The sequence below is a fragment of the Cyrtonyx montezumae genome, unplaced genomic scaffold (assembly GCF_038088225.1).
Source record: "Cyrtonyx montezumae isolate F1298 unplaced genomic scaffold, pur_monq_1.0 scaffold_2, whole genome shotgun sequence".
NCBI lineage: Eukaryota > Metazoa > Chordata > Aves > Galliformes > Odontophoridae > Cyrtonyx > Cyrtonyx montezumae.
Window position 1 is genome coordinate 64986261 of NW_027071936.1, and position 18288 is coordinate 65004548.

An 18288-nucleotide genomic window follows, 5' to 3' on the forward strand; every position below is an offset into this window, starting at 1 on the left:
CACTTGACTATGTCTCAACTTTAAACTAGATCTTACAATTCACAAAATATTTGTCCCACAGAACCACAGAAGTCCATCTACTCAGATACCACTGTGCATCATTAAATAAACTTCATTTTTACTTGAGTGCAAATTTTTGAGCACATAGGCCATACGTCTTCCAAACTTTGTGACTTGCTGTTTCGTAGCTTCCACAACAGCATCATTGCTAAGAAAATATTGCTCATGCAATTTATCTTTCACCAGCCTGAACAGACAGAAGTCAGAAGATTGCAAATACAGACAATGTAGTAGATAGGCATTTCAAGATTGGCAGTGTGCTCCATTGTCTTCAAACAGGGTATGTCCTAGACTACTGTACTGATCTTATCTCCACCAAGAAGTTCCCACACATTTGTCAAGGAACTATCTAATTCATTCAGGAGCAATGAAGAAACCCTTAGTCCTCTCTAGAGCTTAGACACTAGTGATTTAGGATAAAGTACATTGTAATAATCAAAGTATTTTATAAGTATAGCTCAATACTTGTCAAATTGGTAGTTCTCTAATACCCCCCCACTTAAGAACAAATAGTGTAGCTAGAGAGAAAGGATGTCACTAACCTGCTACACATTCTTAAAAAATAATCCCAGTACAGAGAAGTTCATACCACCACATAATACCAAACAAATCACTGAATTTTGTCTTAAAGAAACAAGAATTTTTCATAGTTCTTACACTCTCAAAGGCCAAACAGCAACAAATATCACCATATTCTAAGAAGTCTATTCAGAGAGCATCCAGCTTTCAATCAGTGCTTTATTCTCCCTGTGGCAGAACTGAGATATTTCAGTACCACCCAAGAAGTCCTGAATTTATTGCTTGTGATTTAGGTCTCCTCAACTAATACTAAATACATATATGAAATACATACTTTTCAAGAATAAACATGGCATTAGACTATACTTTCTCTTTATGTCCTTTTCCTGATGTAGTCTGGCACAACTAGCTCTTAAGCTGAGAGCAGCATTGGCCAGTAGCAGATACTCTGAAGCACTTGTTTGATTTTTTTTACTTTGAAATTAAAACCTTGCATACTATTAGTAAAGCTGAACGGAAGTTTACTTCTCATCACTCTCAACTTCTGACAAAATACCAGAAACACATTTTAAACATGTCAAATTGCTCTGAGTTACTAAATTATAGCATGTGCTCATCTCTGTTACCTAGCCAGACATTTGCCATATCATCACAAAGTTGATCCAAACTCTTGAAGCCTGGACAACAGAATTGCTGCCTCTGAGACTTCAGATGATGGATTGTTTTCCTTGCTTCTCCTAGAGGGAAAAGGCAGAAGCCTATCAGCATTAGTAAGATCACTTACCTCAACAAGCTTGTTGGCATGCTCACGGAAGACTTGCGCATACTCCTTTACTTCTTTCTCATTACCACTTTTGGCAGCCTCGATGAGAACCAGCAATGGCACATTGGTCTCCAGGAATGAATCTGATATATGATCCATTACTGCCTTCCGGAGCTGTGAAGGGAAAAAAAATAGCAGAGCAGTAAATAAAAGGAGAATTATCAATATACAGTCCTACTGCATTATTTGGCTATTATATTCAAGCAGTGGTGTGCAAAATCTCACAGCATTGTACAGGAGTTTGGACTTCTTTCCTTCCTTCCTCCAAGCTATACATTTGCAGCTAGAATACAGATATCCAACTGCTAAGGGCCTGAGATTCATGCTGACTCATACCTCTAATCCCAGTGGACTGAGTGACTCTGTCTGGGTGATGATGATTACTCACATAATACACTGCAAATTGATGAGAATTGAAAGCTGCACGCGATTTTAAAACAGTTCAGCTCACTTAACAGCCAAATATGGATTAAGGAGCTTAACTTCAAGAAACCATTAAAAATATTAGTCTGAATATATCTAAGCCTCCTCTAATTCCTGCGCAGAATATTATTCTGAGTATTTCATTTAGCATGTGCCTTGTGCTTCATACTCTTTCAAATACCTCCAAGCAGGTATAAAGAAAGAAGCCCAAGGACATTCCAGGCAGGATTAGCAAACATGCTACAACTTATTTCAAAGGAAAAAAATTCCCTACAAGCTTTTGCAGATTAAACACCTGTTATTTCATAAAAACATCTGTTCGAAACAGTATTACTGTAAGAATTATGTCACTGATGACTTCTCTACCTTGCTAATAACTACTAATTAATGTCAAACTTCACTAAACTTTGAAAGTCTGTCAGAAAGATAAAATCCTAAATAATTCTTCATAAAACTTAGCTGCTCCATAGGAGTATCTATCAGAAACACTTTTAGCATTTTATTCCACTACTGGATTGTTAAGAGTGGGAAAAAATAATCCAAGAACACGAACTCAGAGACAGCAAGCTGGGAGCCACTTGCCCTGAAGCTACAAGTCCTCTTCAATCATTCAATTTTAGTTAGATGAATGTTCAGGCATGGTAAATTTTTCTCTTTTACAGTCCAGACTAGAAAGCTTTCACTAGACAAGGTATCACCTAAACACCGCACTGTATTGGAAACTGCTATATTATTAGGCATAATAAATAAATGCTTTGAAATATATTTAGAGTGTGACAGCAGCAATTGACAGCTGTATTTCAATAAAAAAATCTAACTGGAATATTTCTGTTAAATTCCATAGTGGTACACTAAGAAGCAGCAGCAGCAAATGAAGTTGTTAGCATACATGTGCTTCCACGTGGCTTTCCTTTTAATTAAATCGCAGTTAAAGCAACCAGTGCTTTAAGAACAGCAACTTCCTACTGGAAGTTAATTCATCTCAGATTCCACCTGGAAAATATTTTTCCTGCTACAAAATGACTGAAGTAACTCAGAATAGCGAGGACAGTAACATACATAAAGAGGAAGGAAGAAAAAAATGTAAAGGATGAATTCATATGAGAGGCTTGCCAACAGCTACAAAGCTGGACTGTGGTAGCCATTACCTATGACATTGTCATTATTTAATCTCTCCCCCCCCCTTCAATATCTTAATAAAGGAGATAGCAAGTGACTATTATTATACAGGTATCTATTCCAGAATTCCCTTCATGTGTATTGGTTTACTTGCTTAGCATCTAATTCAGTGAAAACTATTCATGATTCAGGTCCTTGTAGATATCTTCATCTGAAGAGAATGCACGTGGAGAGATATTGCCAGAAAGGCTAACTCTCAAGTTGACTTAATAACCCACTGCAGATGTCCATCTTCCAGCACATATTGAGAAAACCTGCTCCTAAATGACATACGTCACTTTTAAGACATTTAGTTGGAATTTTGAAGTCCAGCATGATGAAATAAGACAGTTTGTAGTATTGCCAAAGGAACACACACTCTACCTAATTTCCAGGGAAGATCCTTAAAAGAAACGTATTTCATTTGGTTCAACACAAATGTCAATAGAATACTATTCACTGTCTGAAAAATTACTTTAAATCTTAAATGAACACTTTCATTTTATTCCTTACGGAATGATATTTCAAAGAGTTAAGAACAATAAACAAACAATTCAATTTTTATTCAAGATTAATATGGTATTATAGATCTGATTGTTCAATGGCATCAACAATCAAGTGCACCTTCAGCAAGTTGCAGATGACTCTGAGCTACATGGTGTGGTCAACACATCTTAGGGACAGGATTTTGTCTGTGGAGACCTAGTCTGGCTCCAGCAGTAGGCCCAGATGTACCTCATGAGGTTCAACAAAACCAAATGCGAGGTGTTGCACTTGAATCATGAAAAACAGTGTTATCTGTATAAACTGGGGGATGTAAGGGTGAAGCACAACCCTATCAAAAAGGATTTGGGGCTACTGGTAGGAAGCTGTACATGAGCCAGAAGTGAGCTCTTGAAGACCAGAAAGCCAACTGTACCCCGGCCTGCATCTAAAGATGCATGTCCAGCAGGGTGACAGAAGTGACCCTGCCCCTCTGCTCTGCACTGGTGAGACCTCACCTGGAGTGCTGCATCCAAACGTAGAGTCCTCAATACAGGAGAGACATAGACCTGTTGGAGGATGTCCAGAAAAGGGCCACAAAAATATTCCATCCCTTGGATCATCTCTCCTGCGAGGACAAACATAGAGCTGGAGCTGTTCAGCCTGAGGAAGAGAATGCTCTGGGGAGAGCTGACAGCAACCTTCCAGTATCTAACAGGGGCTGTAAGAAATTTAGATTGCATATAAGGAAGAAGAATTTTTCACTTTGGGATGGTGAAGCACTGGAAGAGATTGCCAAGAGATGAGGTGGATGCCTCATCACTGGAGATATGCAAGGTCAGGCAGGATGTGGCTCTGAGCACTTTGATCAAGCTGTAGGTGTCCCTGTTCATTGCAGGAAAGTTGGACTAGATGGCCTTTAACAATCCCTTCCAACTCAAATAACTCTATGATTCTATAATAAAAATGTGCCCCATGGAACCCTACAAAAAGTCTCAGGATGTTTATTCACATATGTATTCACACACCTTATTTTCATCAGTATAAAAATCACACAGTAAGAGCATCAGCTAAGCAACAATTCAAAATAAGTAGCAGCATCGTACTTAAATCAAAAAGCACAAATAAAGTGGACATCTTACAGTAACTGTATGTGGCTTTCTGCTGTTCATATTTTGAACAGTTAAAAAAAATCCCGAATTCTGTCTGTCACAGGTTTGTGAAACAAATGCTATTTTCCATATTCTCTTTTACATAGAAATCAGTAGCACATTCCTGACCTCTCTTGTAAACAGGCACAACCATTTTCTAAAGAAATTATAATCTGAGTTCTAGGACACCCTCACACTGAAGTTGGAAGGTGTACTTAATAGCTTTTACATACACAGGAGAACACAAATTTTGCTATCCATCACTACAGGCTATAAAGAATGACTTGACAAAATCATTTATTAGATGTGACAGGAGTATGAACACAAGGCATTCATCCAATTGCTCAAATGGATACATGACAAGGTAATATTAATAGCTCAAGACAAGACATTTGAAAGTATTAGCTCAGCATTACCAGTCTATTTGATTCAATTAAGGCTATTCATCAAGGTAAATAACTACCAGAAAACTAATCTTATATGTTCCTCAGTACATTGCAGCAAAGTCCAGCTAAAGTGATGGCTTATGCATAGAGAAATTTTATGGTTTCATACAACTGACATCAGCTCAGAAGGAAATGAGAAAATTCTGTGACCTGAATTTAAATGGTCATAAAATGTGCAGCAAAAAAAAGTCAAGTTTTATTCTAAATACAGCATGAGCTCTCATGCACACCTGTAAGTTAACAAATGTCTTTGCTATTTCTTCATTTCCCCCATATCCTGATGTAAATATTACAACACATGGTATTACTCATATGGCAACGATTAACTTCTTTCCCCCAATTGAATTTATGTTAAAAGTGGCTTCAAAATGAAGACAGTTTCTACTACATTAAACTCCAGTTGTTAGAGAAAAGACTTAAAGGTCCACTTAATTCATTTTGTCATGGAGAAAACTTAAAATTAACATACAGTTAAAAGAATAATAAATTGGCTACATGAGCACAAAAACATAAAAAGGGAAGCATCAAAACCCGCAAATACTTTTAAAAGTATGAATGGTGAAGGCAGTTTTTATGTCTTTCCAGTTCAGTCAATTTAGCCAGTTTATGGTGCACAGTCAGCTGCTGTTTTTGATAGCATCGTGTTCTACTGTTCTAAGTACTATTTAGAGCTGTTTTTCATTGTCAATTCACAGCTATAATTGAGCTCAAAGAGGTTAACCTACCCACTGAAATGATGTTTTCCGTGGCTATATAACAATTTTAGAACCAAAATATCTCAGTGTTACTTACAGTCTGGTAGAGAATTAAATGTCTAATCCTGACATGAGAAAGTAACATCATAGCAGGATATTAATGACTCTAACAGATTATTTAACTTTTTATAAAGGAGTGGAGTATAAAGCTATCTGTAAGACAAGTTTACCAAAGAACACCTTATTCACCATTGCAGCCTCAAATGCCTTTGACACAGTCCCCTCATAGCATTTTTCTCCCCAAAATGGAAATGTATGGATTTGACAGGCAGACTATTCAACATACAAGGAACTGGTTGCGAGATCATATCCTGACAGTGGTGGTCCTTGGCTCAGTGCCTGGATGGAGAGTGGTCAATACAGGGACCAGTGCTTTTAATTATCTTCAACAATGGCATCAACTGTAGGGTCAATCAGACTCTCAGTAAGTTTGCAGACAACAGTAAGCTGTGGAGCACACCCAACATGCCTTAGGGATGGGATGCCATCCAGGGAGATCTAGACAAGACTGAACTGTGGGCCTACCCCACAGTAGTGATCCTAACCCCATAAGGGTTAATAAATTCATATTCTGCAGCTGAGTTGTGACAATCCCACTATCAATACAAGCTGGAGGATAAAAGGATAGAACTCAGCCCTGCCAAAAAGGGCTTGGGAATACTGGTGGATGGTAGCTAGACATGAGCCAGGAATGTACCCTCTCAATCCAGAAAAGTAACCATAACCTCGGCTGCATGAAAAGATGCATGACCAGCAGGGTGACAGAGGTGATCCTGCCCCTCTGCTCTGGTGAGACCTCACTTGGAGTACTGCACCCAGATGTGGAATCCCCATTACAGAAGAGATGTGGACCCATTAGAGAACACCCAGTGGAGGGCTGCAAAAATACTCTAGGAGATTGAGCACCTCCCCTACAAGGAAAGGCTGAGAGAGCTGGAGCTTTTAAGCCAGGGGAAGATAAGGCTGCAGGGAGACCTGAGAACAGCTTTTCAGTATCTCAAAGGAGGTTATAAAAGAGAAGGTGACAGCCTTCAGCAGAGTCTGCCGTAGCAGGACAAAGGGAAAATGGTTTAAAAGGAAAGAAAGGAAGATTTTGATCAGATAAGAAAGTAGTGGGTTTTTTATTTATTTTTTTACAATAAGGGTGACGAGTCACTGGAATAGGTTGCCCAGAGAGGTTGTGGATGCCTTGTCCCTGGAGACATTCACAGCCAACTTGGACCAACATCTGAGCACCCTGACTGAGTTGTAGGTGTCCCTGTCCATTGCAGGGGAGTTGGACTAGAATCCCTCAAATGATTCTATGAACTCAGCTACAAAAATTTCACATCTCTAAAGCATTACCACACAAGTATTAAATTAATTGAAAGATCAAAATAAAACTTCTGCAATTGACTTCCATCTTCTCCAGTACTTAGTGAAATTGAGAAATGGAAAATAAAACAGTGGCCATTAGAAGCTATTGTTATAAGACTTTCTTTTAGTCTCAGTCAATTCTACAAATCACAACCCATGAAGGCATGAATCAAACAATAGCCACTTGGAGGATAAGTGGATATTCATGCTGTTAAATCTTTGTAGACAAGCAGCAGAAGGATTAACAGTCCAAGCACATATCTCACAAGAACATATAAGTTACAAGTTTCTGGAATACAGTACATAAAACTATGTCAAGATTCAAGCCTATAAAATAAAGTCATTAAGTACAAAAACTGATTGTACCAAGTATGTATTATTCTACGTATGATACTTCCTCTTCCAAAAGAGGAACTTCCTTAGTCACATAAAGACTAAAGATTAATTTACTGGTGGAAAGCAACTTCCAATAACAAGCTTTAACCAGAAATTAGAAAGGGACCAAGACAAAATAAAAGTTACTGCTAGTCACAGGCCATTACAAAGCAAGTCTCAATACACTATATGGCAAGAGCCATACAATAACATAATTACTTAGTATTTAAATAGTTAACCAGCTTTATTTTATATTCACATGCTATGGAACTCTTCAGAAGTTTATCAGTTTTAATGGCTTGAAAATTGTATAATGCTCTATCAAATAATGATTTCTGGGCAAGAAAGATCCTTGTACTTGCTAACAGCATTAGAATAGTTATATGGAAGTATAAAAGCTCTTATAAGCATGAGGGACTCCCTTCTCTCCTCACCCATTTTATGAGCATTATCAGGGCTACATCTTTTTTCTTGACTGGATAAAACAATGAAACCTTTATGCCAACTGGAGGGTTCATGTAGTATCAAAAATTTATAATTTATAAAAATAAAGAATGAGACAAGGCATTAACATGGTAGGAAGCAATACAGAGAGTACTATCAAAAAAAAAGGAAAAACAAGAAGAAATACAGGCAAGGACTAAAGAGACAACAGACAGCACCAGTGAAGTCAAAATCACCCAAAGGTATTAAACAGCTACATGGACACCAATTTGAAAGAATTTATCTATGAATATTCTTCATGAAGCTAATCCCTACTACAACAAGCACACTCAGAAGCAGTTCCACCTACAAAGTTTAAAAAAGTAGATAAAACAAGCATTACATGCGTAACACTTGCATCCTCATCTATCCCAGCTGTATAGAGAGGCTGCCATTTAAATAAAGCCAGCATCTCTGAGATTTAGAAAATTAGCCACAGCAAAAGTTTATGTGAGCTGCCTTCAGTAAACCTATCCATTAGAAATAGTTTGTGTTCTGAAAAACAAATGAGAACATCACCCTTACCAAGGGTCATGAACTCATACTCCCTTATGGACAGTGATGAGTAACATTTGATACTGAAATCATCCATTAGTTTCCAAAAAGATCTTACCACACTGAGATTACAATCTGTGTTTTATTGTTAATCAGTTGGTTTATTATGACCTTGTAATGTCTACAGAGCAGCAATTAGAAATAAAACTAGGAGTATATCAACAAGCAATGCAAAAGACATTCAAACTACTTAAGAAACGGTGTTACTGAACAAAATTAATAGCAATTAAGAGACAACTGTAATACTGAAATCCCATTTGGAAATTAGATCCTGCATACTCCTTGCCATTGTCCATAAATCCTCCAGGAGGAGAGCTATAGAAGTACTTGGAAAGGAACTGTGTTTTCCTCTCAATTTATATTGCTCCCTTCCTCCTGTTACTGCATTATTGATAATGAATATCAACATTTGAAGTTCTTTATGAACTCCAGCTTCTCTAAGTTTTATAAGCTAGTGTAAGTACAGGTCATTCTCTGGCTGACACTACAAAACAGTCTAAGATTTATATAAAATTATCAGTAGGACAGTTTTGTTCTTTATTTTGATAGGAACATTATTGGACACTTCTGCTGAATATCTTCTCTCACATTTATATTGTTTTTAAAATACACTTCAATGAGATGCCGTATTTTAAACAAAAACTTACAGTGGTTAGAGGCAGGTGTCTTCTAAAGTTCCCATAGTGAGTACAAAAGTCTGTTGAAGTATAGGAAGTTTTAGAAGTCTCATTATTTGAGGAAAAACCATGCACAGTAATCTATTCACACACAATATATTTGTCAATAAATTAGGGCTCAATTCTTCATCAGCTCCTTTGAAAGCCAACATTCTGTACCTGAAGCATCTTTCGGTTGGATTAAAAAACCCAGACCCTATTTCAAAAAGCAAGACCAGCTATAGGTAATACATTATATGGATTTTGCCAGACTAAGATAATCCATCACATGTACTACATTGCAGGTGAGAGTTTTCATCACTTGATGGAAATACTACACACTGTAGATTTGCACAAAACTACCTGATACAGGTATAGTTTCCTGAAATATGGTACCATATGTGCATCAGTAAACATTATGTGTAGAGTAAATTAAACTGAGCCTTACAATTAGGCAGCAAGGAAATTACTACAGACCTGAAAGAGTAAATCAGCAGTATTAAAACACTCTCCATTTCCTCTCAAGCACTTCAAAGTACCATAAAAGCCTCAGTGCCACTGTGATAAACATCACGACAAAATATGGAGAGAAAAAAAGCATATATTTCAAATAAGTCAAAAATCATGACTAAATGATGCTTCATCCAATTTCTGTAATATTTCTTTTCCTAGAATTTTTCTAAAACTCCTTCCTTAATGTAAATAGAACAGTGAGTATACCAAACAGGAGCAGAGAAAACATAGATGCACTACTGAATGGTATGTCAGGGAGCTTAGAGTTCACTTGGTTGGACTAAGAAATATTCAGAATATTTGACTACTTCCATTGCTTTGAAGATTGGCTATAAATCCAGCAGAAGCTGAAAGAACAGAGGGCTTTATCAAATGGAGCGTTACTATCTCTTCTTTAGAACAGAGCATTACACAAGATTCCTGTCTAATACCTTTGTACAAGCTGACAGAGAAACCCAGTAAAGAAAGCACTGACATACACACAATGCAGTGCATCAACATAACTGAATAAAAAAGTTGAACATGCTAGGGTACAGAAATAAATCTGTATTAGGAGAGAAGGCTTTCAGAAAGACAGCTTCCAGATTTCCATAATCAAGAGCACTGTAGTCACTACAGGTGAAAACATAACCTATTAAGCAACAATGGAGATGTGATACATTTCTAATGAGCAAGGGCTTGATGCTGCAGGTGGGCCTTAGGTTCAAAAGCACTCAGACTGACATGTTGGGATCACTTAAAAAAAAACAAAACATTTTGTCAAGCAGCATTTTCATGTGACAGAATGAGGCAATATCATCACACCACACATTCCCTTGGGAGCAACTCCTATCTCATCTTTGGTAATACAGATGAAACTTGCAAGGCTCCTGTGGATTGTCTGGTTAAGCATGACCTTGCTCCAACTTTGTCTTCACAAAATAAATCTTCAGTAAACATTCATGCAATATTAAAGTTGAAGTTAAAACTTTCGTGGATATTCTGTCACTACTGAGCACTTGCATTACGTTTTGCATTTTCAAAACTGTCTCTTTTAACAAACTCTCACTGTGAGACAAGCTAGGTGAGGCCCATGACCTTCTCTCTGTTTTTAACTCCCCTTAAATTATACAGATCATGAATTAATAGAACTACCTTCAAGATTTATAATGCTTGTCTCCATTAAAGGATACATCAAAACCTATTTTTATAGGTATCAAGAGCAAGAAATTGATTCTCCAGGCTGCCCAGACACAAGCCTATTGCTGCATTGTTGACTAACTCTACAGGAGGAAAGTAAAAGAACTATTCACACAACCTACCTTCAGCTTTACTGTCTTAGTATAAATAAACTAGTAGAGAGTTCTCTCATTAATCCCTATAAGCATATGAAGATAATCTACCTTTTCCAAAACAAACCATCTTCAACCAACCACTCTTTGAAGGTTAAGCCACCTACAAAGTAGGAGAGGTCAAGAAAGCCATCTTGCTTTTAATATCACCCAGTTTCTATAATTAACATCAGCTGGTGTGAACTCACAGGTGTTTTTTTTGGTTGGTTACTTCTTTCTCCCCTTTATGAATATTTATCATGATGTACTGTTAAAGTTCTTAAATCTGAGACAAATTGGTTGTCAATTAAGTTTAATTAGGATTGACTTAACTGTGTTCTTCTGAAGCTCCTAATTTTGTTCATTCTTCCTAGATATGAACAATGCCAGGCTCGATGGTACCCTGGGAAAGCTGGTCTAGTGCCTTACTTAGTGGCAACACTGCCTGTGCCACGAGGGTTGGAATGGGATGATCTTTGAGGTCCCTTCCATCCCAAGGCATTCTGTGATTCTAACTGCTCACATCTCCCTGGGACTTTAGCTTCGTGTACAGATGTCATACACCCTTAAAGCTGGTACAATACAAAATATCTAAACTGAGGTAGCTTCACCTTCAAAAGCAACTTTACTGTTCTGTGTTTCATGTTATTCTTCTGAAAACTGAGCAGTAACTGTTGCATATCTTTCACAGGGGCATTTTAGAAGGCAAAAAGGAGAAACAATTTAAATCAGTAAATCATGATTCAGGACAGAGACAGCAAGATTTCATTTCTGGGTGTAGCTGGCCTGCCCTGTAGCACTTGATAATTAATTATAAGGAAGTAGCTTGCCTGTAAAACAATGATAATATAGTTTCCACTTTTGGTGGGGTCTGTGCTTCCTTCAAAGCTTTTATATCCTGTAAAGAAGCAAGTTATGCACACACTTGAAAAGAGAGAGGTTTAAGCTCACAGACTGAAAATGTTATATAAATGTTTATTTGTAACATAACTTGAATTGTATGGGTTAGATGGGATGAAATCCATTCCAAAAGAACACAGCTTCTCAGTTTTAGGTGTCCCTTCAGTCTAATTGCATGAATTAATGCTCATTTTTTATTCTGAGAGTCTCTACAGACTCTGCATCATATTTTGGCAGATTCTGAAGCGCTAAACTTCTTTCAAGCCGCAAATAGGTTTCATAAACAGTAGTGATACAACTTAATCTATGTGGAAATGACCAACATAAAGAGCAAAGGGAGATTAGGCTGCCTCTCAAGAGCTAGGAAATAAGGATACAACAAATAGTGCAAAGAACATTATGAAGAACATTACCTAATTCAAATTATTGTTCTCACATTAAAGAAAGTACACAAAATTGCAAGTACTTTCAGAGACCTATAAAGAAGGAAAAAAACAGTATGATGAAGAAGCTCTTATAGATCTTTTACAAAATTTGCATGAATGAATTACACAAGGATCTTTCCTCATCTACCTTCAATATCTTTCAAAAGTGTGACCTGTAAACTAATATAGCAGTACTGTCAAGGACTAAAAGTCACTGAGTATAATAACTACAGCTGTGCAATTCAATGAAAGTATGCTGGAGATTATTGCTGATAACTTAAGAAAATAATGTCTGCAGTCCACTACATTTGAGACCACAGTATAAGACAAAGGCAATGTAAATGAGCAATCAGTAATACATAACAGTCATGTGAAAGGATGTCTAAACTGCATGAAACTTAATGAACTGATTAGAGGGATACAAAGGGAAAATGTGATTTGGGCTTCTTCCACAATTTAAGCTGCTGCAAGATATGTGACAGAACACGACCAGCTGTGCAGGTTCTAGGTGGACACCACCATGCAGTCATTACTAGTATTAGTTTATGTCTACATGGGTAAACTCAAACCCAAATAGCCAAAAGTACACAACTATGCAACAACCAGTATGGTAGTAATGGCCATCAGGGAAAAAAACAAAACAGACACTGGGAAGAAGCAACCAACATCTGAACCTCCATTAATACCTGTGAGAAAGAGGAAGACAACTCATCCAAATCAATTCAGAGATCTTTTAGCTCAGAGCTTACACCCAGCCATACACAAAACCCATTCTCAAAAAAATCATTTGGGAAAACAAGCTCAGTCTCTGCATAAATCATATATATGAACGACTGACATAATTAGAGTTACACAATATCAGTATAACTAGAACTGTATTGAGCCTTAAAATAACATCCACCTTTGAGCAACATTTGGAGTGTTGTTGCAGACAGTAACAAAAGAGACTGTATACTTGACAAAGGTGTTATCAGTTTTAGACTGGTTTTCTGAGGAAGTGAGGTATAAAACTATTTTTTCAAATACATTTCAATTTGCTGTGCAATTTCAAATTAATATCAGCATACAGGAAAGTTCTTGAGGATGTTAAGCAGTTATATGATAAAAAAAATTGTTATTAGGAGAAAGATGACCCAAATTTGAGTTCTGTGGAGAGAATTCTGTAATGACAAGTCAGTACCTGGCTGATCAGCGCACCTACAAGTTAGTCAACCATCATACAGAAGGGAAGGACAGATAAGAAAAAAAAATAAGAGAACCAAAGACCATAAGGGAAGACCTGAGATTGTTTTGTTGGAAGATTAACAGACAATAACATTCTACAGGAAGCAAGTCTTCATTAACTCGGTTGTTCTCGATTTTTTAATCCTCTGCCTACACAATATATAGAGGATGTTCTCTGAGAAAGACAATCTGAGAAGATATTTTTGCTAAAAACGAATGCTGGATTAGAACATTTTGCTTCAGGGTGGTGTAAAGAACAATAAACTACATATTGATGACACTTGCCTGATCCCAAGAATTCATATAACCATGAAAGCAAACACAGGCATTTCAAGTCCAGAAATAATGACAGCTTCCCATATACAAAAATGCCATATAGAGACTAACAGTCTGTTGATTTGGGTTTTTACAGTTTGTACAAGTAGACTTAGACATCAAACACTGAGCTCTCTCAGACATGCACTACATTAAAACAAAAGCAAAGGAGATCAGCCTAAACACTCAAAAGATTAAACGTATTCACCAAAACATAGACAATAATGTTTTCATTTCTGGACTTCCCACTTTAAAGTTCTTCTTCATATATTTTACAAAAAAAACCTACAAGAACCAGAAATCCTACCTTACTGTAACTTAAATTTCTCTTTGTTCCAGATTGGAATTGCCAAGGCAGCAGGACCAGTCTCAGATACGTGCAATGAAACCAAACCATACCTGAAGATTGAAACTCCCAGGAAGACTCCACAAAAAAAAGAGATCTCCAACAAGAGAACTCTTCTCTGTGTCAGTCAGCCCTTAAAATGAGGTCTAAGAGGGGTGGAGCCCAGCTCTACCCCTTCTGGTCACAAAGGTGAATTACCTCCACCTGGGTTTCTAGGGCTCCAGGTGCGCAGCTGGTGGTTCAGACTGTGACTCAGCAATTTCCACACACAAATGAAACCTCAAGATTTCAGAATGTAAAATGATCAAAACACTTTAAAGCAACTGAAAACTGAATATTCTGAAGTGCTGTTCTCAATTTTAATTTTCAATATTTATGTATATATTTGAAATCAAAATCTATAATAAAAGATATATTCACTCTTAACGTGAAAAGTTGAAAATGCTAAAAACATAAATATGACTTTTCAATAGTTTGAATTTTTATTATCTTCAAAAATTAAATTTCTGGATGAGCAAACATGATTTGATCATGCTTTTCCACCTTAAAGACAGAAAATTTTCTGTTGAGTGTTTATTTCATCGAGTATTTTTAACTTTAGTAATAATATGTAACTGAGCCTTCAGGAAGTGGATGCATTGTCCTTAATAGCTATAGGAAAGTAACATTTCCAGTTCAGCTGAGAACTGATGGTAAAAAAAACCAAACATATTTTCTCTGTGATTCCTTCCACTTGGATGCATGTAAAGTATTAGTCTGGCTTGAATGGATGAAAATGAAGAATTATTTGATTTCAATCTACTGTATAGTGTACTGCAGACAGGCTGCACTGTTAAAATTAATGGCAGAACCGATATCTGCTCCTTAAGAGAAAACTAATGGTTTTGGTTATTGTACCTTGTGGGGAAACCGACTGGCTAACACAGACTGAACAAGCTCAGGCAATGAGCTGGAACAGGAAAGGGATGAGAGCAGCAGGGCAGGAGGCAGTGGCACTGACAGGTGGGACACCAGTGGTGGTGACAGCAGAGCAGCTGGTGCCCTGCTCACACATCTCCAGATGATCTATGGACCATGGTGGGCATTGCTATGCATCCAGTTTGTGCCTTAGCCAGGTTCTTTGGGGCGTCCTTCCTGCTTATCCCTGCTTATCCTGTGGTGTCAATGTCACCACAGAGTTGCAGTAATTGATAAACAGTTTGTGTGTGCTGCTTTATGATTAGATGTAGTATTTAAGGTGTTAGCATTAATATTAGTATAGGATTAGTATTGTTTTTTCTCCAAGGAAAAATACAAACACACACAAAAACTGGCATAATTAAGCACCCCACTGCTGTTCTCAGTCTAGCTTGTGTACCACACGGTGAAGGATGTTTTTGTTCAGCTCTTAGGGCTTCTTATTTTTTTTTTTTTTAAACTACAGACTTGTGTACAAGGGGGAAAAAAAAAGACCCCAAATCCTGCCAACTGGCCTAACTTGTTTATCAGACACAGAACTGTGCTTTTTCCAAATTGTTCAAAATAAACTAAGGAATGGCAGCAGTAAGCTATGGGCTGGTGAGACCTGTCTTCTTCCCAATAACTTATTCAGTCCAACCAATGTTGACAATCTTACTCGCAGTTTATATCAAGTTACATAATTAGATTCTCCTCAACACTTCTCCAATGGCCAGGAGAGTTTAAATGATAAAAGAAAAGATGTAATTCCTACAGAATGGGAAGTACTGTTATGTCTGTAAATAGTGAGATGGGATTTTAACACCATGTGTCCCAGCTACTATCATTTCATGTAGCTGCATGATAATGAAAAAAAAATCTTGGAGATAAAGAGCTAGGTAACCTGGGGAGAGAAAGAAAAATCAGTCTTAGATGGTTGGCTGTTGAAGACTAACAAAGGAACCTGACTACCAAGTGCAATATATATACTCTCTTCACTATAAAACACGTTTTGTAGACTCTCCAGCTTTATGGGGGTAACATTAAGCTTTATAAATCTGATCAACAAGGCTGCTTCAAAATGGATTAATTAAAAACAAAAAGCATTATGGTATTCATAGTTGGTTGTCTCTGCTATGATTAAACCTAAAATTGAAAGACTGAAGGTGTAATGGTGCAATCTCAGCTTTGGTTCATTTCTTCTTCACCTTCAATCCCTTCTCCCCAGTAGTCTTCAGTGGCATCCACGTCTTGTAAAATTTAGCTGGAAATGTCTAGGCAGACCCAGGTAGATGTGCACGTTTCCTATACAGCTGATTATGCATTGGATTAAACATAACATTGATTATGATTCTAAAGCAGACCGATTCATAGACCAAATACATACTGTTGAGAGCCATGACTCATATCTTCCTATGTCTTACTAGCAGCTACGATCTAATCTTTATTAGTTTACTGAGACTGCCACAATTTAATAAACGTTATACCTATGTGATTAACAGTCATAAATATACAAAACTATATTAAATACTTCATTTCTATGCAGGAATCTATTTATGTATGTGCTTCACTTTACCCACATACAGAATTTCAACCCTTTTTGTGATTGAATTTAACACCCATGGGGTTGAATATACGTGAGAAACAGAGTTTATTGAGAAAGGTGCCATTTTTTTATCACGTTTCGGAGTAAATTTGGCATTAGAGATGAGTAATTCAGACAACTGCTGAGAGCCTCACACAGAACAGTAACTCATGTGTTAGTCTGCTACTTCCTTCAAGCAATAAGAACAGAGGTGGGAGGCAACACATGGTACAAGCTGCACTGCAAAACCTAGGATCCCACAAATTTGGAGGTCAGAACAGCAGAGATCTTTCTTCTCTCATTAGCTGAGCAACAGATGTGATGCTAGGCTTTATGCAGAGTTGATGATTCACGTTGTCTGTAAGTCCATTGCAAAACTCTTATTATTTAGAGAAAGAAGCTCTGAGAATATTATCCTCAAACATGTTTGCTGAGAATTCAGGACAAAATGAAGAGAGCAGAGTACTGTTGTAAAATACCTCTTTCTGAAACAATCAAGTTGCAAATAGGTAACTGGAGGTACATTTAAGTCCTTGCTTGGTCTTGCCAATTTGTAGATTTTAAACAATTTCCTTAGGGATAAGATTTGACTGGTCAGGCAGTGATTTTTTTTTTTTTTTAACAGAAAGTACAGAACTGGGATCATCTCAAAAGTAAAAAAATAAAATAGTAAAAAGTTAGTTCCCCCCAAATTAACTTTAAAAATGTAAAGAGAAACTCAGGATTTCTCTCTTCTGTTTTCCAGTCTCCCTTCTACTCTTTTCCATCTTAAGGTTTTTTTTTTTAACAAATCTTTCACTCTTGTTACCAACCACAAAGCTGAAAGTAATGTGTTCAAACTACGTTTTACAGTTATTTATCAGCCTTCTCCCTGTCCATATAGGATCTTCATTGCATGTAGTAGCTTAAAAGTTCTCATTGAAACATACAAACATTTTTGTATTCTGCTAATTGTTATTTCATTCAGAGTATTCATATAAATAGAAATAAGCACATCTGACAGTGTTTTTAGGACTGAGAATGCTGCGAAGGCAGTGAAGGTTTGGCCAATCTTCCTTGATCCCACATATGAAGACCATTGGGAGTTACATTTGGAATATGTTCCAGTCTCCCTTTTTTAAGTTAAGAATATATTAGTACTTTTTTAGTGTCAGGTGCAAAGTCGCTGTATATCTACATAAAGCCACAAATGCCTTATGCTTATAAATGTGTCAAAAACAATCTGAAATTGAAAAGCATTTAATTTCTTGTAAAATCAAGAAGCAGTATAAAAAGCATAGATTACCTGTCTTCGAAGGTCTCGTGTTTTCTTGGTCATCTTGTCAATAGCAATGTTGAGTGGGTCCCCCTTCTCTTTCCTTCCAGTCTGTTAAAAATCAAATATTGGAATTAGAGAATAACACTTCTCACTTTTCTATAGAAACACTATATATAAAATATATACTTCTTATTGAAATAGTTAAAATTAATTAATTAAAAAGCATTTCTTTT

At 36.9% G+C, this 18288-nt stretch overlaps 1 protein-coding gene across 3 annotated transcripts in view; it reads right to left on the bottom strand.

The window, feature by feature from the left end:
* The window catches only part of CTNNA2 (catenin alpha 2), a 459751-nt gene that overhangs the window by 88496 nt on the left and 352967 nt on the right, over positions 1-18288 (bottom strand). For all 3 annotated transcript variants that reach the window (XM_065735984.1, XM_065735986.1, XM_065735985.1), the window contains 2 exons: positions 18083-18163; positions 1364-1516 (listed from right to left, as the gene is read on the bottom strand). In XM_065735984.1, the coding sequence (XP_065592056.1) occupies positions 1364-1516; positions 18083-18163 (234 nt within the window). The remainder of the gene's footprint in view (positions 1-1363; positions 1517-18082; positions 18164-18288) is intronic.